This window comes from Labrus mixtus, chromosome 5 (assembly GCF_963584025.1).
Source record: "Labrus mixtus chromosome 5, fLabMix1.1, whole genome shotgun sequence".
Lineage (NCBI taxonomy): Eukaryota > Metazoa > Chordata > Actinopteri > Labriformes > Labridae > Labrus > Labrus mixtus.
Genome location: NC_083616.1, coordinates 9,395,063 through 9,413,934, shown reverse-complemented (window position 1 = coordinate 9,413,934; position 18,872 = coordinate 9,395,063). Strand labels below are relative to the sequence as shown.

General features: G+C 41.8%; 2 protein-coding genes and 1 long non-coding RNA gene across 5 annotated transcripts in view; 2 read left to right on the top strand and 1 right to left on the bottom strand.

Annotated features, from left to right (window-relative positions):
- The window catches only part of si:dkeyp-14d3.1 (transmembrane protein 132C), a 165,768-nt gene extending 147,068 nt beyond the window's left edge, over window positions 1–18,700 (top strand). For all 3 annotated transcript variants that reach the window (XM_061037664.1, XM_061037662.1, XM_061037661.1), the window contains 4 exons: window positions 5,066–5,274; window positions 12,546–12,819; window positions 15,114–15,305; window positions 16,862–18,700. In XM_061037664.1, coding sequence (XP_060893647.1) covers window positions 5,066–5,274; window positions 12,546–12,819; window positions 15,114–15,305; window positions 16,862–18,028 — 1,842 coding nt within the window. In that variant the 3' untranslated portion in view covers window positions 18,029–18,700. The remainder of the gene's footprint in view (window positions 1–5,065; window positions 5,275–12,545; window positions 12,820–15,113; window positions 15,306–16,861) is intronic.
- Window positions 1–18,872, top strand: part of adamts13 (ADAM metallopeptidase with thrombospondin type 1 motif, 13) — a 370,029-nt gene that overhangs the window by 200,379 nt on the left and 150,778 nt on the right. The window lies entirely within an intron of this gene.
- Window positions 12,714–15,140, bottom strand: LOC132973956 (uncharacterized). The gene is made up of 3 exons (XR_009673084.1): window positions 14,657–15,140; window positions 14,470–14,529; window positions 12,714–12,835 (listed from the first exon to the last, which is right to left on the bottom strand). It is a non-coding gene; the product is annotated as an uncharacterized LOC132973956 (long non-coding RNA).

The window sequence follows — 18,872 nt, the reverse complement described above, 5'->3', positions numbered from 1 at the left end:
TAGGTCAGATTAATGTAAAACGTATGAATTAAATAACAATTAAACATTTATTTGCACTCAACCAATGGAGACAGAAAGAAATAATAAGTGGAATTAATGCACATAGACAGGAGCTTAGATTCCAAAAATTAAATCATTACTGAAGTGTCTTTGGGGCGGCCATGGCTCTGTGGTAGAGTGGGTCATCTCTCAGTTTAAAGGTCTTATTATACTCCTTTTCAACCAGTTTAAAATAGTCTCAGAGCTCCCCTAAACATGTCTGTGTAGGTTTTTGCAAAATAGTTTAGCATCTCTAGAAACCCCTCTATTTCAGCCCTACTCATAACAGGCTGTTTCTGTGTCTGTAGCTTTAATTGCAAGTGATCTCTGTTTGACCACGCCCCTCTAGAAGGGCTTGGGTGGCTTGTGCTTTCTTGCTCCATGTCCAATTGTTTATGGTGAAAATGCAGACTCAGAGGACAGAAGAGACACCTAGCTGCAGAGCTGTCACCCACCTGTGATGTGTGATGTCATGAAGGGAAAATCTCCAAACAGCCTGTTTGAGAATACATACATTATTCTGAAAAGTGGAGCAGGCAAAAGATGGATAGGATGGACTTTTCTCATAGTTGGGGGGTGCATGCAAGGAAAACATATTAGTGGATCCATCCCAATCTCCTGCAGTCTAAGTGTCCTTGGGCAAATCACTGAACCCAGAGTTCCTCCCAAAGGTGTGAGTGACTGCAACGTGTAGGGTAATTGGTTGGAGGGCTAGAAAAGCATTATATAGATAAAGTCAATTCGCTATTTGTTAATTTGTTCATATTTTTTCATAGCTTTACTGTGACCATAAAAACCTCTTTTCTCGTTTCAAACTGTCATTTAGATACAAATGTATAATTTCAGCTTATTCTGGCATGGCTCCTTTAATACAATTGGCCAAACTTTCTCTTTGTGCTTCTCAGTTTCTTTTTCTGGCATAAAGCACAAGTTTATGAATTTACCTTTGACCTCTTTCTGTTAGAAAACTATCCATTTCAGTTGCTAACAAAAGTAAAGAATACTGAAACCACAAAATCAACAGCAAAAACACGCTCTTATGGTTTGTGTTAATGAGTTTCCAGAGCAAATCCTCCGTCTCCATGTTAACCATGAACCGTGCTTACTCAAGGTCAGGCTGTGAGTGGGCTCCTTTAACCACTCTTATTCCACCGAGCAGGGCTATTAGAATATTTACTGCCTTTCCTCTTGCATTGAAGTGAGTGATGCAGCTTATGCAGAGGAGCCTGAGCAGCTTAATTGCTCATGTCAGGCCAACTCTGTGTACAAGCCAGAGACAGGCTCACCCCACCTTCATGCTCCCTACTCCCATTGCTCATATCTTCCGTGGATTGTATCTGTCTGCTGAGTTGTTAATTTCCTGGGCTCCATCCAGAGACAGCCTTAATGTCCTCTGTAAGTATTCTCCCGTTAGCTGCCTAATGTTTCTGATTAATGTGGCGGTGGATCCTCCTGGACGTTTATGATACTTTGTGAATCAGAATGATGGGGGAGGGTGTAATTCACCTAGACAGTCCCACCCTCTGTCTGACACAGCACACATCCTGCAGAGAGGGCGTATGGGGGGTTAAAGGGGCCGCTGATTAATCGATTGTGTCTTTACATGTTAAAGTATTGATTTGGAGCTACGTCGGCCAACAACACGGCACAGCAGGAAGGTGTAGGCCTGTCAGTGTAATATGCCAGGATGTCTGGAAGTCAGCTGACATGTTTTCCATAATTGTTTTGCTCAGATTATTTGGGACTAGATCAAAGAAATGCAAAGAGACAGTTAATTTCCCCGTCATGGGACAAACTGTCCTAGAGCTGTATGTTAATGAATCCCACAAATACTTTTCCTTCAACAAATAAGGATATACTGACTTCCCGAAGCTTTTTGTTAATGTGGCAGGAAAAATAAGACGGCTAGGATAAACATATTTGTCAGCTAGCTCCATATTATTGATCATTCATATCACTGTTAGATATGGAGCAAAGTCTGGTGTTATCTCGCCGGAAACCTAAACCTTGTGCGGACAGAAAAGTCTGAGACGAAGGGGCTGTCAAAGGCACTTTACTATCAGCCGACTGAGTGCAGTGAGAGAGAAAGAGCTGAACAATGAGGGCTGATAAGGAGCAGGGACTCCTCTGACATCTTTATCAGTTCAAACACACTCGCACGCTGGTCGCCCTGATGAAGCCCAGTCTGCTCCATGACAGAACATAGCCAGCAGAGCAGCATCGCCCTTGTAGAAATATTACAATGTAGTGTTGTGCTTTGTAGTGCATGAGCAAGTTAGACTGTGCACTCTTCATTGGCTGTAATAACATAGAGCAAATAGCACTGGAGCCTGCTTGTGTCCGCCTGCAAAGGACTTGCTCTGTGCTTATTTACAAGACCCCAAATAGTTTTCTACTCGCTGTTTGCAGGAAGTTTTTTTTATCTTTCTTTCAGGGTCTTTTTCCATGATTCTTTTGTGGCGCTCAGGTCAATAAACAGAAATGAAATTCAATACTTTTATCAACTTGCTGTTACTTTTTTGTATAATTTTAAGAAATGCCATACCACTGAAAAAATACTGTGAAATCTAAACTAAAAATAGAATTAGAAATGATTTGAAGTGGACAAATCAGTATACATATCTGTGGTGTCTGCATGTCCTTCTAAATTATTTCATCAGATTGTTACAAACAAACAGAAATTTCAGATTCTTGGCTGTTGTGATTTTGAACTATAGACTTTAAACCTAAAAATAAGTGGCCTAGCCACCATGACATTTGTGCTGATGGTTTGAGTTCTGCCTTTTGGCTGTCTTAGTGTTTGTGTTTTGGAGCAGGAAGTGAGCTTGTTCAGAAGAGAGAGTGTCACTGGAGAGGATCGAGGGGCTGGGCCAAGTTATCAAAGCTGTACAGTCTGTGCACATGGCTTATTCATTAGCGAGTGAATTAGTAAGTTATCCATTGTTTGTTTATTCAGATGACTCAAAATCTAAGAGGGCCTGTGGAACTTAGCGAACTGGCTGCTTGGGTAGATAATTCTGTGTTGTGATGTGTATTATTCGGAAAATTAAGCGAAAAATAAAGAGTTAAGTTAATGCGCAAGTGAAAATAAAATGCAGTTCCTCGAACATCCATTTGAGGCTGGCTGCACAAATTTGGTCTGAAAACCTAATTTCTTTATCGGCAGACACTGTGCAAGGGGTGATTTTTATTATAACTCGTCTTTTTTCATGATACTAAGGCTGAGTTATTCATAATAAGGTTTGGGCTGATCTGACTGATGGACAGGCTTGTTGTAGCTGTTTGTCAGTATGTGAGCATAAGTCAGTTTGAGACAGCATTTCCATGTCAACAGCCCCAGATGTGCTACAAAAATCTGTTTCATCATCATTAAATGGTGGTACTGAGGCTACATCCATGTTTGGATACAGTCTGTGTGTAAAATGAGAAGTGCTGAGAGTCACAGATCTGTAAGTTTTGACTGTCTCGTCCAAAAACTCAACCCATAAGAAAGACACTGAAACTAGCTTTCTGATATGTGAAACAAACACAGCTTGAGTGATCAGCCGATCAGCCACTGACAATGACTCAGCAATTTGAACTGAAAATAAAATGTTATTTAGGAACCTGTGTTAATTTGATTTGGGCTAGGCTAGCTAGCTTCCACTTTGTGCATGTAATGATTACCTTTGCTCGCTTTCTTGAGTTGAATTTGTACACTTATATATTGGTTATTTCTCTATATTCTGTTTCTGAAGTGACATTTTACAGAGCAGTTGCTGCACAACATGTCTAAAGGTTTGTTTAAAATAGAGAATTGTGAGTGTTCTGTTGAAGCAAACATATGCCAGTAGTGTGCAGCTTCACACTTTACCACACGTCCTGGCACAGAGGCGACAGTACAGAGTGTAAAATCAATGCAGCAAATCTCCTGAATATCTGCTTTTACAAACCAGCCAAATTTAGTTTCCACAGAAAGTCTGCTGCTGGCCTCACTTCGGACGTGATGTGAAATGGAAGGAGCTCCCACAAAGCTACAGAATCTGTCACACACAAAGAATTCGCCGTACTTACAGAGGATCTCCTGCTGCAGCCTCGTGATGAATGGCTGTTTATGGTTTTATCTCGCTGTGGAGAAATAACTTGGAAGTAGAAAAAAAGATATTTCCCAAACCCATCTAATTCCATCTGGTTCCAGCCATAATAGTCTGCAATATGATGGGATCAATAGGATTGACAAAGTGCCCAAAAAACAGAGTATCTCTGTTTAAGACATACTGATTAAATGCCTCTATCAGTGTGTGTGTGTGTGTGTGTGTGTGTGTGTGTGTGTGTGTGTGTGTGTGTGTGTGTGTGTGTGTGTGTGTGTGTGTGTGTGTGTGTGTGTGTGTGTGTGTGCGTGCGTGTGTGCGTGCGTGTGTCAATGCTGGATATCCCTCCAGAGATCTTCTTTGGCTTTATGTGTATTTACATATGGTGTGTTTTTGTAATGCTTCCACGTCTATAACATAAGGCTTTCAAAGAAAGAAAGAAGAGAGGATTCTGGACATGAATCAAGAAAGAAACATAGGGGAGGCTTCAAAGAGATGGAGCCAAAGCAACAAGGACTTATGTCTTTTGATAGGAACAAAATTGGCCCACTCCATTTGTAAAGCAATTTATGAAACAGATGGCTCTGAATTTGGTCATTTTTATCAAGAGACAACTGCTCTCCTCTTCCTTGTATCCATCTGTCTGCTCTTCTTTTAGCTGTAGGCAGAAGTCTAACAGAGGAGCAGAGCATGACCTGTTTTCCCTCAGGTTCAAACATGTCCTTACTGCCCTCCTCCCTGCTTTTTTCCCCAGATATAGGACCTTTCATCTTGTTCAAGGTAGTTACAGCAATACTGTATCAGTGCAGAGTGTAAAGCCTTATAATCAAGTTGGAGGGCCAGGCCTACAGTGTACGCAGCACTCTGTAATTCACGGTGTGCTCATCTAGTGCAGCTGTCAGAAGAGCTCAACTTAAATTCTACCTCTAATAATCCCTCCCTCTCTTCCCTCGCAGGTGTCAGACAGGTGCGACTACGTTTTTGTGAACGGCAAAGAGATGAAGGGCAAGGTGAGGATGATGGTGAACTTCACCTACGGGTACCTGAGCGCTCAGCTGGAGCTCAACGTGTGGATCCCGCGGCTCCCCCTTCAGATTGAGGTGTCTGACACGGAGCTGAGTCAGATCAAAGGGTGGAGGGTCCCCATCTTGGCAACAAGTCAGAGGTACATCGCTGCATGCGTCTGTCAGTCAGAGGCTAATGTGTCACTCTGATCTGCGCTCATATTTAGAAAATACATTTGAATTTATTAGACTTTTTGACGAACAAGTTGTCACATTTCAAGTACAGACTTGGTGATGGAGTGTTTTATATCTTACTCAGCTTGTTTTGGATTTGTCAGCATGAGATTAAAGCTACTAAGAGGAGTTTTTAAATAGTTTAAAACAGCCCAAATTAAATTATTATTATATAAGGGGCCTATGAAAACAAACAAAACCTTCCATTAAAAGACGAATATATCAACAAACGTATTATAAACGCCTTTTCCACATGTCCTATTGAGAGGAAGCGATTTTAAGCAGACAGAAACAGCCTGTCAGGTTTCCCCAGCAAAGTAGCATCATAACTAATGCACTGACTTAAAAAAAGAGAACAACAGGAGCGCTTCATGTGTCCCTCAGACTACCAGTGCTCATGGAAGGGAATACTTCAATAAAAAGGTGGAGGAAAACATTGGTATTAATGATCCAGGTCCAGGCACGCAGGATGGTTTGAAATTATAAAAGGCTTTTTAATTCATAGGGCTAGAAACATTTCAAATACACCTGTCATCATTTGTTTCTCTCAAACTTTGTTAACTGTGCTGCTGCCTGTCTTGGCCAGGACGCGCTTGAAAAAGATTTTTTGATCTCAACTAGTTTTTCCTGGTTAAATAAAGTTTAAATTAAAAACATCTCATGACTTAGTATCTCCTTACATTTCCTATTATTGGCACTCTACCATTAACTGAAACAGCATCCTGGTCATTCTAAATGTAAACGATGTAAAATGGATTGATATAAAGATAAATCGTTTTTTTAATCCCTTACAATAGTTCTGCCCTTCAGGACTTTCCTGCTGCTCTTACAAAAGCTCACGATAAGAGTCCGTTGCCCACCTTTTCAGCGGCAGTAGCTCTCAGCCTTTTTTTTCCAGGTGATGTATTCGATTTCAATCATGGCAGCTTTAGATAAGATAATGACCAGAGGTGTGACTGAACACCACAGCACCCGTCTCCTCCTGACATCAGTACTGACAGTTCTGATAACAAAATGGCTGACCTGAGCAATACGGCTTGTCATTAGGACTGGCTTAAGGTGGCCTGCCATTGCACTTCGTAGTCGTGTGTAGGACAGGACATTATTAGAGCTGTCTGGAGGTCAGGCCTTTCCCCCGGGGGGCGTCATCACTAACGGCACCTCTGCCAATGCCACTGTGCTGCACGACTCTGAAACTGTTGAAATCTATCAGTTGATGGAGCAGCCATCAGCCTACCTGCAGTAATTACTCGGGAAAAGCAGGGGTTGGACTTGGACTTGGAGTCGTCCCACGCAGCAGTGTGGCTGCTCTAATTATCTCTGCTCCGCTCTTATTTTGAGTGACAGAGGTTCAGCGTTCAACTAATACCACGGCTCGTTCGAGGATGCTGCTGGTATGCCTTTATCAACCGGGACAGCTAAGTGCGGTTGTCATTGTAGACGCCAGAACCAGAGCCGAGGGGCCGCACTGAGCTGTGTTTCTCCCACTCTTTGTTTATCTGGGGATAACAGGCGTGACCTTGCAATGGTGCCTTTCTGTGAGAACTCGCATTGTTTCAGTGTTGAGAAGCCAGCAAGGAGCCGAGCCACAGAGCGACCAAAGCCAGTGTCGGACCCTGCTCTGTCAACCAGGCTGGCAAGTGTCGGCCCCACAGGAACAGAAGAGAGAGATAAGAGCTAAAAAGACATCAGGCCTCTAAGTGGGATAGTTGCAGAAGCACTGCTCTAACTGTTTTTTGACTGACATTGCTTGTATGGCTCACCTCTTCCCTCCGTAAGCCCTGTCAAAACAAGGACGAGATAAGTCTTTGCAGACAGAAACTTAAGGCGTAGCACTCAGACATGTAACACTCCTTTAACACGTCTTTCAAGATACGGGTATTGAGATACTTTTCCACTCTTGTTTTAGAGCAATTTAAAAAGTCTTCGCGGTTTGAAAACTCAAATTTGAATATGTGTACACTGAAATGCCATAAAGTACAACACCGGGCTCATTTGTAATGTCAAACAAAGAGCTGTACTTGAAATCCCAACAAGATTCAGACAACAATCAGCTGTTGTTAGATAGAGCCGCATCTGTATATAGATGCAGCACTTCCTATTTCAGTCCAAACGACCTTTGTCATGTTATTGTAGCAGAAAATAAAACGCAGCAAAATGCCAAAACAAATACAGCACACACGGCTCACAACAGAAATGAGCATGACACACACACACACACACACACACACACACACACACACACACACACACACACACACATTAATATGCAGCGTCTCTCAGTCAGAACTGTGAATGAAAGTAAATGAAGCGGAAAGAAGAATTGCTTTGTGGAGCCAGTTGTTCTCTGCATGGAGTGTGATTTGTTCATTAGATTAACCTTAGATTAGATTTGGAGATAGTTGCACAAGCTCACTGACATATAAGACTCACACCAGAGCGTGAATGGTCTGACTTCACTATCAGCTTGTTTATCTCTGAATCCATTACACCTGGCTAATATTGGCATTGTAAATGTCTGTATCAACAAACATGCCGTTACATACTCTTGAACAAAAGTGCCCTATGTCAATTCACTGGCTGTGAACGGCAGACAACAAATTCTGTTTGTGCCAGAAACCCTCAAACAAACAATTCTAAAGTATTTAACTAAAGCAATCAGCAGTGAGAAACTTTCAATTACTGCCATGTGAATAATTGGAAGATGTTGACTGAAATCATTGGCAGGTGGTTTGTCCTCTGCATTCAATATGTAAATGAGTTGAGAGATGTCGAGACGGTGTAGAGCAGGAATATATAAAAAGAGAACAAACATTTAAAGAAAAAATGAATGTTTGATCAAAAAGCCATGTATCACAAACCTTGTTATTCCGTTGAAATGAAGTATAGTGCTACATTTTATGCAGCTCAAAGTTCTTTTGTTTATACATGAATAGAGAGGGTGGCCTTTAATTAGCTATTGTGGACTCAGGTAACGGAGAGAGCGAGAGACAGCGGGCGAGCGAGCCATGCATTTCATTATAACAAAGATAATATTAACCAGGAGGACTCAAATAACCCCGTTCTAGTCTGGAAATGTGATGCAGTGTTCCTCCTCCGCGTAGGAAATGACATAAAAGTCATAAGTGGGGGAGTTAGCATTTATGAATATGCATAAAGTGTGTCATGTAGGGCATGCAAAGGCACAGCTGATCTGCTATTTTAATCAAGATAGTGTTTGAAATTGAACTGTTAAGAAACAGTTCAGAGAAGTGTAAGCAGCGCTTTGCGAAAACCAAACAGTTGATTTATAACGTGTTCAACAGAAGTCCATACAAATCCTTTCATCCCAATGATTAGACACGAGACTGACATCCATTCACTCATCCTTCCTGCAGTCCCTTCTGAAACGACAATACATCCGATAGTTTGCTCATTCATAATAAAATTCAGTCTCTGTCCATTTTAATTTGGGCCACATGGATTAAGGTGCCTAATCTGATCCTCTGGGCACCGACATGCAGACAAGTCGACAAAGTCCTTGAAGCAGATTAAGCATCAGTATTAGGAGCCCTACAAACACATTTTTCTTTCAGAAGTGTTGCGTTCATAGACAGTCACTCTATCCTCTGCAATGAAAGTGTTGCATTTTATGGAAATCTTTTTTTATCTTAAATTTGAATACTTAATTTGATGATGTAACCCACTTTTTTCAGGATTCAAGCTTTAGCAAAAATCACAGTTGTTGTTTTTTTTTTGTTTTTTTAAATAAATATCCTTTATTTTACTTGGCTGGTAAAATCCTAATTATGATCAAAAAATCTCCTTTACAAATGTGATGAGACTAGAGCCCCTATCACACATGCACATCACACAAGGCAAGTTTATTTATAAAGCTCATTTCAACAACAAGGCAATTCAAAGTGCTTCACACGACATCAAACGCATCATGACAGAGGGGAAAAAAAGAAATATTGAAGTAGAAAATGTAAAAATCACTAAAACAAACAATTCACAATCATAGAGAAGAACATTCATTGGCATTTTTACTACCTCCTTTATATCCCAGATTTCCAGATATAGGGCAATCAAGGGGGGAACCACATATGGTAAAGGAACCGGGGTGAATGCAGGTCATATTCAGGACAATTCACTGCAATACCTAGTGGGCCGACCCATGATGTCATTCACGTTGAGCGGATTTATGCTGCTTTTTTTCCTTTTTACTGCTCACCTCGGTTATTTTACACTGTTGTGTTTGTCTTGAGTTTAAGTCCTTGTGCATGTTGTGGAGTTATTAATCACAAACAGTCACTACGGATAATACAGGATTACTGACTCCTCCTCCTCCTTCTGCACTCCTACTAACCCAGCCCCGCCACCTAAACTAAACATAGTGCTTTGGGTTGTGAAAGCTCTTCAGACACAGATCATCTCCTGCTGTGAAGTGCATGTGTGAAACGAGTGCTCCTGAAAATATCTGAGCCAGAATGTCCTGAAATGATCTAGAAAATGTCTGAACCCCCTGTGTGAAAAGAGCTCAAGAGAGCAGCGTTAACATTATTAAAGTAAAGACACGTACAATGCAAAGAGAAATATGAAGCTGTCACACAGCTGAGTGATCACTGTGTCCGTCTAATATGCAATTAAAGTTTCAAATAAACTTAGGGAACTATTTTGTGGGTCGGTCATGTTCAATCAAATCTGTTGTTACCATGGACACCCACACAATCCTAATGAGTTTAGAATGTGAGGCTTGTAATTATTTTAACTTGGTTTAGTGTTAAAATTGTGAACATTTTATGTTTCCTGCAAATGTTTTCGGATGTAGAGCGAGAATTAAAATGACCCGATTTGTATTTGGGCACCACAGTTCAGTCATTATTAAAACTGAGTTTATCACAAATGCTCTTTTTGTTTAATTAGGTATGTTATCTCTTGGCTGGAATCTTTTGGTGCTCTTGAACCTTGTTGAATCCTTTTTTGATCCGAGAATATCCACAGTCAAATAACTCCTTCTGTGAATGGCTGTCATTCAGTTGCATGTGAAATCGGTCCTTTCCAGAGAAGGTTTTAAGCCCTTAACTCCAAATCTCACTGTGCTCTGAGCTTTTCTCTGGAGCGTGCAGCAGCTAACATCTTTATTCCCACGGCTTCGCATGCAGTCAGATTTCTCAGGGGATTCAGACAGAAAAAGACAACCACAGCGGATAATCGCAAGAAAAACAGTTTAAGAGATTAATTTATTCTCCTCTCTCCTTTATCATGATCGCAACCCTTTGCTAGTGTGTATGTGGAAAGAGAGAGAGAGAGAGGGAGGGAGGGAGAGGCAGGCAGAGGCAGAGGATCAAATGTGGATGGTTTCTGTAGCAGAAAGGCGAGTGTTAGTCTCCCGTACAGGAAGTGATTAATAGTTTTGTTGACGAAGCACTTTTCTGTTTGTGTCCCAAATGTGCCCCAGTGTTTAACTGAAGAGCTGTAACAGCATTTATTTTCCCAGATCAACTGTTCAAACATTAGCCATAAAGTTGTTTGTTAAAGCAAAAAAATAAAATAAAATAAAAAACATATATTGGGCAAAATCGAATGATGTTGCAGCTGTACTGGAACCATTTAGACTGAGTTTGTCATACTCAGAGCAATTTCTGTGTTGAGGAATAGCTGAGCCTCTGTTGGCTGATTTGTCGCCTAAAGCAATAAAATTAGATTTGCTGGCAGCAGAGCAATCAGCGAGACTATTTAGCAAAGCAGTAAGGAGGTAAAAAGCACGTTCGAATCCAGCCTGCGTGATCTGAAATGGTAAAAGAGAGACACTGAATGAGAGAAACTATAGCCATACGCTAGATTGATCCTCTCTTAGTCACTGAATCAACACCACTGCTATGATCCTAAGCATTGTCGGTTAGACAGACAAGGACTGTACGAGTTGCACTGCTGTGTGTGTGTGTGTGTGTGTGTGTGTGTGTGTGTGTGTGTGTGAGACAGAGACAGAGACCTGTTTTATTAAAAGACATTCCAACAAACTACAACTGTGCTTCATGTTGATTTAAGTGCAGAGATTTCTACTTTTATTAATGAAGTATGGGATATGCTTGGTAAATACAGTGAGTCCACTTTTTTTAAAAATAAAATAATAACCAAGTACATAAAATTATGTCTCTATGTAAAGGGCGGCAGTAGCTCAGTATGTAGGGACCGGAGGGTCGCCGGTTCAAGTCCCAGCACTGACCAAGTCCGGAAAATTGGCCTGGTAGCTAGAGAGGTGGCAGTCCACTTCCTGAGCACTGCCGAGGTGTCCTTGAGCAAGGCACCTAACCCCTAAAAACTGCTCTGAAGTGCTCGCTGTGGGCAGCCCCCTCACTCTGAGACCTCTCCATTGATGAATGTCCATAGGATCTTGTTTGTGCATGTGTGTGTATTTCAGCCTATGTGTGTGTTCATGTTCATTAAGTGTAAAACCGAATTTCCCCTCGCGGGATTAATAAACTATAAATTATTATTATTAAAAAGATGATATCAGGATGATGAAAAAATAACTCATCGAAAGTTCAAAGGTTTTTTCTATTTAAAGGCGCTTTTTTCAAAAAGTAAATTAAGCTTCGACTGGTTGGCTAACAACACAATAAGACTTTGTTTGAAACACAAACAGACCCTTTTCCTAATAATATTGTATTGCTTATAGCGTCTAGCTGACATTTCGGTTGATTCATGACGAACTAGGACATGCTAACTGCTTTCTTCATTTAACCTTTGGTGGATTGGAACACATTTTGCAAACACAAAGTTCTACTGGAGCTGTAAAGAAGGTACTGGAACATAGAATTTAGTGTTGGACAGATTTACATTTTGATTTGATAACCAGAGGGAAAGAAAATTATAACCAAAATCAGTCTCACCATGTGAGGAACATGGCTGTTTGAAAAGTCATGGCAATCCTTCAAATCGTGTCGAGATGATTCACATGAAAGCACAAAATGTTAACCTCATTCGTTAGAGAGACCAAAAAAAGGATCCCTATAAAGCTGAGGATTTGTCCTCTGTGTCCATACATGTCGTACCATAGTCCATAGCATCTCATCATATTCTTTCTGGAAAGTATCTGGTAAAGACATTTTAATTCTAGGCCATGGTGAATCAACATTTTTGTCAATAGACTTTTCTATTCGTCCAGCATGGCTGAAAAAACTTAATGCCGTTGTATCTTCTTTTTATTTGTCAGGTCCACACGGGAAAGTGAGGATGAGGATGATGAAGATAGGCGGGGCCGAAGCTGCACTCTGCAGTACCAACACGCCATGGTCCGAGTCCTGACTCATTTTGTTGCTGAGTCAGCTGATCCTCGAGGCCAGACCAGCTTCATGCTGGGCTCTGATTGGCAAGTGGACATCACAGAGCTGGTGTGGGACTTCCTGAAGGTGGAGGACCCCCAGACTGCTCAGCTGCTCGACAGGAAGATACTGGTCGGAGTCGACATGGGGATGACCACGATTCAGGTAGGTTACATGTTAGCTGAAATGAGGGAAATGAAAAAAAGGATTTAGTGTGTGCATTTAGCAACAGTTCTGTAAAAGATTAGCTTCAGATTTTTAACAGCTAGTATCTTAATGTCCGTGTTCTGCAAGTCTGACAACATCACTTAAATTAGGTCAATTAAAGCAACACGAAGAAATGATCGTCTGTCAGAGCGATGCAAACAAACTCTGGTTAACCAAAATAACCTTTCTAAGACAAGCAAACCAAACAAGCTATAAACTAACAACCTGTATCTCATGCAAACATCCATCGCATTTTAGAGACTCGCCTCTTGCTTCAACTTTTACCTACAGTTCTTTAGAAGGTCATCTTGTTAGCCTGTGCTCTGAGGGAGTTTCTGTTTAAACTCACTTTCATGTTTATCTCCAAATAATCTAGCTAATTTATTGGCTTTTGTTGATTTCCTGATTGCTTGTGCTTCTTGCCCATTGGACTTTATTGTATCAATTTGGCCACATTCCCAAAGTGCTTTTATTTGTGTGTGACGGAAATGAAGGATAAAATTACAAAATAAGCCCAAGCTATTGTTCTGATTAGCCAAATACCGTGGCAGACCGTGGTAGGTGACCAATCTCTCATTGTTATTGGTGTTAGTTGCTTGTTCAATCTGGTAATTGTGATGTTTCAGTTGGACCATTGCATCCAAGATGAAAACCAAATTTCCCATGAATATGTCGCTCCCTGTCTCCTTGTTCCTCTCTTTATCAATACTCAGTGAGCAGCCAGCAGAGGATCTGTGAAAAGCTCCTGATAACAGTAAATCTGCATTCAGTCATTCTACCACCTGCCGTCCTGAGAATCTCTTAAAGCTGCAGTCACATTTGTGTCGCTGCTTCCATTTTTGTAGGTTTAAGTCATTGTACTTGCGTGTCCCAGAATCTGAGGTTGAACAATGTAAAATGGAGCGCAGACAACATTGAAGGCTGCCAATGGTTTTGGAAAAGGGCTGTTTTGGTAATTAGAGAATATAATAAGGTTATTATTCTAATGGCTCAAAACTAATATTGTAATCACCAAATTGAGGACAAATTAACAGTTTATATTTACTTAAATGAACGTACTCTCTACCACTTCAATGTGGTACTTTGACATTATCATGTTCCAGGGAATAAACAAGATGCCACTGTCTGTGCTGAAGCTTTACAAGTCCCTCCTTCTGTGCAGTGCAGACAGGTCCTTTCTGGTGTGTCTCTGGTGTGGTGTATCCTCCACCTCAGCCCTTTGGTTTGTCAGACCCTTCAGGCCAACTGGATGAATATCAGCCTTCTAATGGCATTTGTGTGAGAAGGATCTGCTCCCTGGAGTTGAGGTCTCATCTGTCAGAAGGCACCCACAAACCGGCTTCACCTTCGAAAAAACATCAACACTCTAAGAAAGCACGCACGAACCAGAAACATGCCAAGAGCGAGGGTCTGACAGCTGTGGCTACTCATGCCCCATGTCACTGATGCATATGGAGAAGTTAAATGAAGATATAAATGCTGAGAAAGTCGAACATATAACTAGTTCCATTGATGAGAAAAGAAGTAAGACTTCCTGCTTCTGTTTTGGGGTTAAATTTAGCCTTTTCTTTGGATTACCAGCATTAATCAAAGGGAATAGAGTCTTACATGCAGGAAGTATGGGGGTTGAATGGCAGCTAAGTAGAGTTGTTGTTTGATCTACACAGCCTGAGAAAAGAGATAAAATAAAAAGTAGGTTCTGTGCATCGTTTTGCATATTGCGCAGGGCCTCGTGAGCCTTTTATGTTAGATGAAACAGTTGGAGAGACATTTTCTTAAATCACCTAAAACTCACGCTAATCCGCTTTTTTCATGTCTGTGACATCTCCACTGCTAAGTGCTCATTGATGTGATGTTTTTGCATTCCACTTGCCAGGAATCACTTGTCAATCAAGTTTCGTGATCAGTGGAGACTTATTCCTCCTCAAATTTTTCTGTGGATGAAGCTCCTGTGGGTAGTATCTTTACTCAGTTCAGCTACGGTGCTGTTGTTTCTGATTTCTCCTGGGAAAGTCCTGAAGAAGCCTGGGTGTTTTAGAGAAGGAAATGAAAAAGCTTTCATGAACAGGCTACACAATAGGTGGAGTCAGTATTATAGGATAAGACCGGTTGTAATTGATCATAGCCGGACGGATGTAACAGGCTATTTCTTGACAATCACAAATTGGAAGGAAATATTGTGGAATAGTTTCTTTTTACATCCTTAACATCCTTTCCTTTTCCTCTTCTCCGACAACTCTTTCTCCTCTTAGGTGTTGTCTCCTTTGTCAGACTCAATCCTTGCAGAGAAGACTATCACAGTGGTGGATGACAAAGTGACCATCACCGAGTTGGGGGTCCAAATGGTGGCAGGCCTCTCCATGAGCCTGCAGCTCAGTCCGGGGAGTAACAGAGCCATCCTGGCTACCACCACCACTCAGGAGATCCTGCAGAGCCCAAAACAGGTCAGGATACAAAGTATATAAGCAGATTGTAAAAGATTAGTTAATTCATTGTGACATTCCTCAAGCAAACATTCCACACATGTTCTTGTTTTATCTTCTCAAGTGATGCGTTTCTTGTGTTTTGTCTTGTCTGATAGTAATGGGGCTATCCTCTGCTCCACATAACATTTCATTTCATTATCCACTATTATCTGACATTTCATTGACAAAATATTTATGGATCATTTAAGAAGAAACTTATCAGTTTAATCAATAATGAGGATATTCCTGAATTGCCAGCCTCCAGATAAAAGACTGAAATAGTAATTATTTCCAAAAAAAACGATTTAGCCAGGTCTGATAAAAAGAGATCATTATTTTAATTTTATCTCAGAACAGTAGTTATTATTTCCTAGCATATTGAATTATACTTCAATGGTTTCATAGCAACTGAGCTGCTGTAAAGCAGAATTTCCTACTTTATCTATTCAAATCAGAACTGGGCATTCTGCAGCATTGATACGTAAGCTTTCCATAACAACAACACATACTTCCAGATTCTAGTTCACGATCCCGAAGTCCTTGAATGAGTAATTTTACAATCAAAGAAAGTCATGCGTGTGCATGTGCACATGCACACATGTCTATTTGTTTGTTCTGAACCATCACTAACGCTCTTAACTACAAGGCTTGAAGCCAGAGTGTGACAGAATGTGTTTCCTTGGACGGCTAATAGAAACTGGAGCATAATCTCAGAGCATAAAACAGCAACAACACAGTTCTGTACCAAAATATGACTCACAGCCCAAACATATTTCATCCCATCTTCTCTCATTGTGGCCTCTTTGATTTGTCCGTAAAGATCTCTGAAACACACTTTACATCCCTCTTCTCCCTCTTCCTCCAAGTAAGAAGGAAAGGAAGGCCATTTATCTGCCCTATCTCCTCACCCAAAGTGTGAAGATAAGTATGTAGTTCTGCTCTCTAGTCCTCTGGCGGCAGTAATTAGGGAGCGTTGACAGACCACTGAGAGGATCTACTCGTGCGCCTTTGGGGATTTGTCCTTCTGCGACATTTAACGGCAAATTGTGAAACTGTAGTAGGAGAGGGCTTAAAGAGGCCTATGTGTGACAAATCCTCATCGCATGAACAATGTTTAATGTTACTGTTTGATCTGTTCTGGCTATCTTTTAATCTGCATCCCCCTTAGCTTAGAAAGAATTGCTGCTGAGTTAGCATAACCTTGCGATTCTGTCAGCTTGTATTCCACCCAAAATGTCTTCCACAATTACAAACTTTCTTATATATGGTTCGTCTGTTTTTAAATGACTAAGGAAACATTAAATGCAAATAACCATTGTGTGAGAGTACATCCCAGCGGCAAAAAGCTATGGGATATTACGTGAACAGCATCTGGTTAACTACCCAGTAAAGAAGACGTATTGTTTACACAGAGCCACAGTTGTATCTGTTCCAGTCTGATGCAGCTAGATGCAGTATTTTTGCACTATATCTTCCACTCTCTATTTATATTCTCTCCCACTCTCTGTCTGCATGTTGTGTGTGTGTTTCCACAGGAGGCCTTGATCAGCGCCTGGCTTCAGTTCAGCGACGGCTCTGTGGCTCCTCTCGACCTGTACAATCCTGACTTTTTCATCCTGACAGCCACCTCCCTTGATGAGGAAGTAGTGACAGTGCAGCAGAACCCCTCTTGGAAGTGGCCTGTCATTGTGACCGAAGCGGAGGGCCAAGGCCTGCTGGTCAGGGTGGAAATGACGGTGTGCGAGGTCTGCCAGAAGTTTAAGCGCCGCAGCATCTTGGCAGCGGGGAACTGTAACGTCAGGGTAAAGTTTGGTCATAGTGACAGCTCGAGGGGAGGGGGCAGCGACTACAGCCCAGACGGAGATGACATGGAGAACAGAGGCAGGCTCTCCCCCTCCCAGGACAGAACTGGCCTTGACAACCACTACTACGGCAGCTCCATCTCTGACATGGAGGATGGGGTTTTGAGGCGAGCCACCACTACTAGAAGCGCGATAATGCGACGACCAAACGAGGAGAAACTGTCAGATGGAAGCCAGAACGTGCCAGTCGACTTTGCTGACTTCCCTGCACAAGTGGACCTGCCCCGAGGTCGCAATATGGAGGATGATCTCATGCAGACTACACGTGGGCTCACAGACCTGGAGATCGGCATGTACGCTCTGCTCGGTGTCTTCTGCCTGGCCATCCTGGTCTTTCTAATCAATTGCATCTCATATACCCTGAAGTACCGCCACAAGGAGCTCTCGATTGAGGGCCAGGAGAACATGAACCATGCCCACGATTGGGTCTGGCTTGGAAACGAGGCGGAGCTTCTGGAGAGTCAGATAAGCCTGTCCCCCCAGCAGGAGGAGCAGACCTCCATGATGGACTCCAGCAGTGGGCTTGAGGAAGGCAGCCACTTGCTGAATGGGGGTTCGGCACAGAAGAACGTCCAGGGCCAAGTGCACCGAGCAGCGGAAACAGCCTGCATAACCAAGGACAGCAAAGGAGACTCACCCACCACCAAGAGGAAGCGAGTCAAGTTCACCACATTCACCACCATCCCCTCGGACAATAGCTACCCCACTGTGAACACACTGACTGGAAGCTGCAGCCAGGACATTAAGTGGGTGTGCCAAGACGTGGAGCTGGGAGACTCCAAGGAGTTGCGCAATTACATGGAAAGGTTAAATGACAGTGCTTTAAAAGAGGTGGCATAATGTACTGTGTGCACTTGAAACAAACTCACCCTTATGCCTTTCAGAAGAAAGTGGGTCTGAACAGTAACCGGGCCCTCAGTAGATGGAAGAGGAGAACATCACCCCCAAACTGCCAAAGGGTCATTACATTTAAGAGGATTGTCATTTATACACAAGTCACTGATGACGAATCACTAACAAAAAAATATGTCATTGAATGAGCTCGTCAGGTGGTTCTTTTTCCTCATTTGTTTATCAGATGATTACCTTTTAATCCTCATTTTATTACTACAGGGTTTAAGTAGAATCCAGTAATTGGCTGATCGGCAGCAACTATGAACTGGGATAATCCGACCACATGTAGATTCCAAAAACAGACAAAAACTTGACAAGATAGATGTTCTGAATGTGTGTGCACATTAAATGGTTTTGAACGTTTTGTAACACTTTGGATATTAATTTCCTACGCCAGGTCCTTATTCTGCAGAAGATTTCAGGAAAGGTCAAAATAACGCCGAGAGCTATTCCTGCATGTCGTTGGGGGAAAAAAAAGGCACAACCTTGTGGTTCATTCTCATCCTCTTAACACGGCAGACGACCTGTTATGTATATACTGAACAGTCTCCAAAGCATTGTATTGTTGCTCTGTATATTGTATTTTCATAACATTTAAGAAATACACAACAATGTCAAGAGCGTGTACTAGCTTTTATTGACCACAGCATCACAAGACCTTTCATTTTCTCAAGAGCTAAGGTGAGATGGGGAATGTGGCTGAAGGGAGCAGACCAATTACACATTCATCTTTGTAACAAAACAATTTAATGAGATATAATTGAGCCACACACTGCAACACAATCTGGCC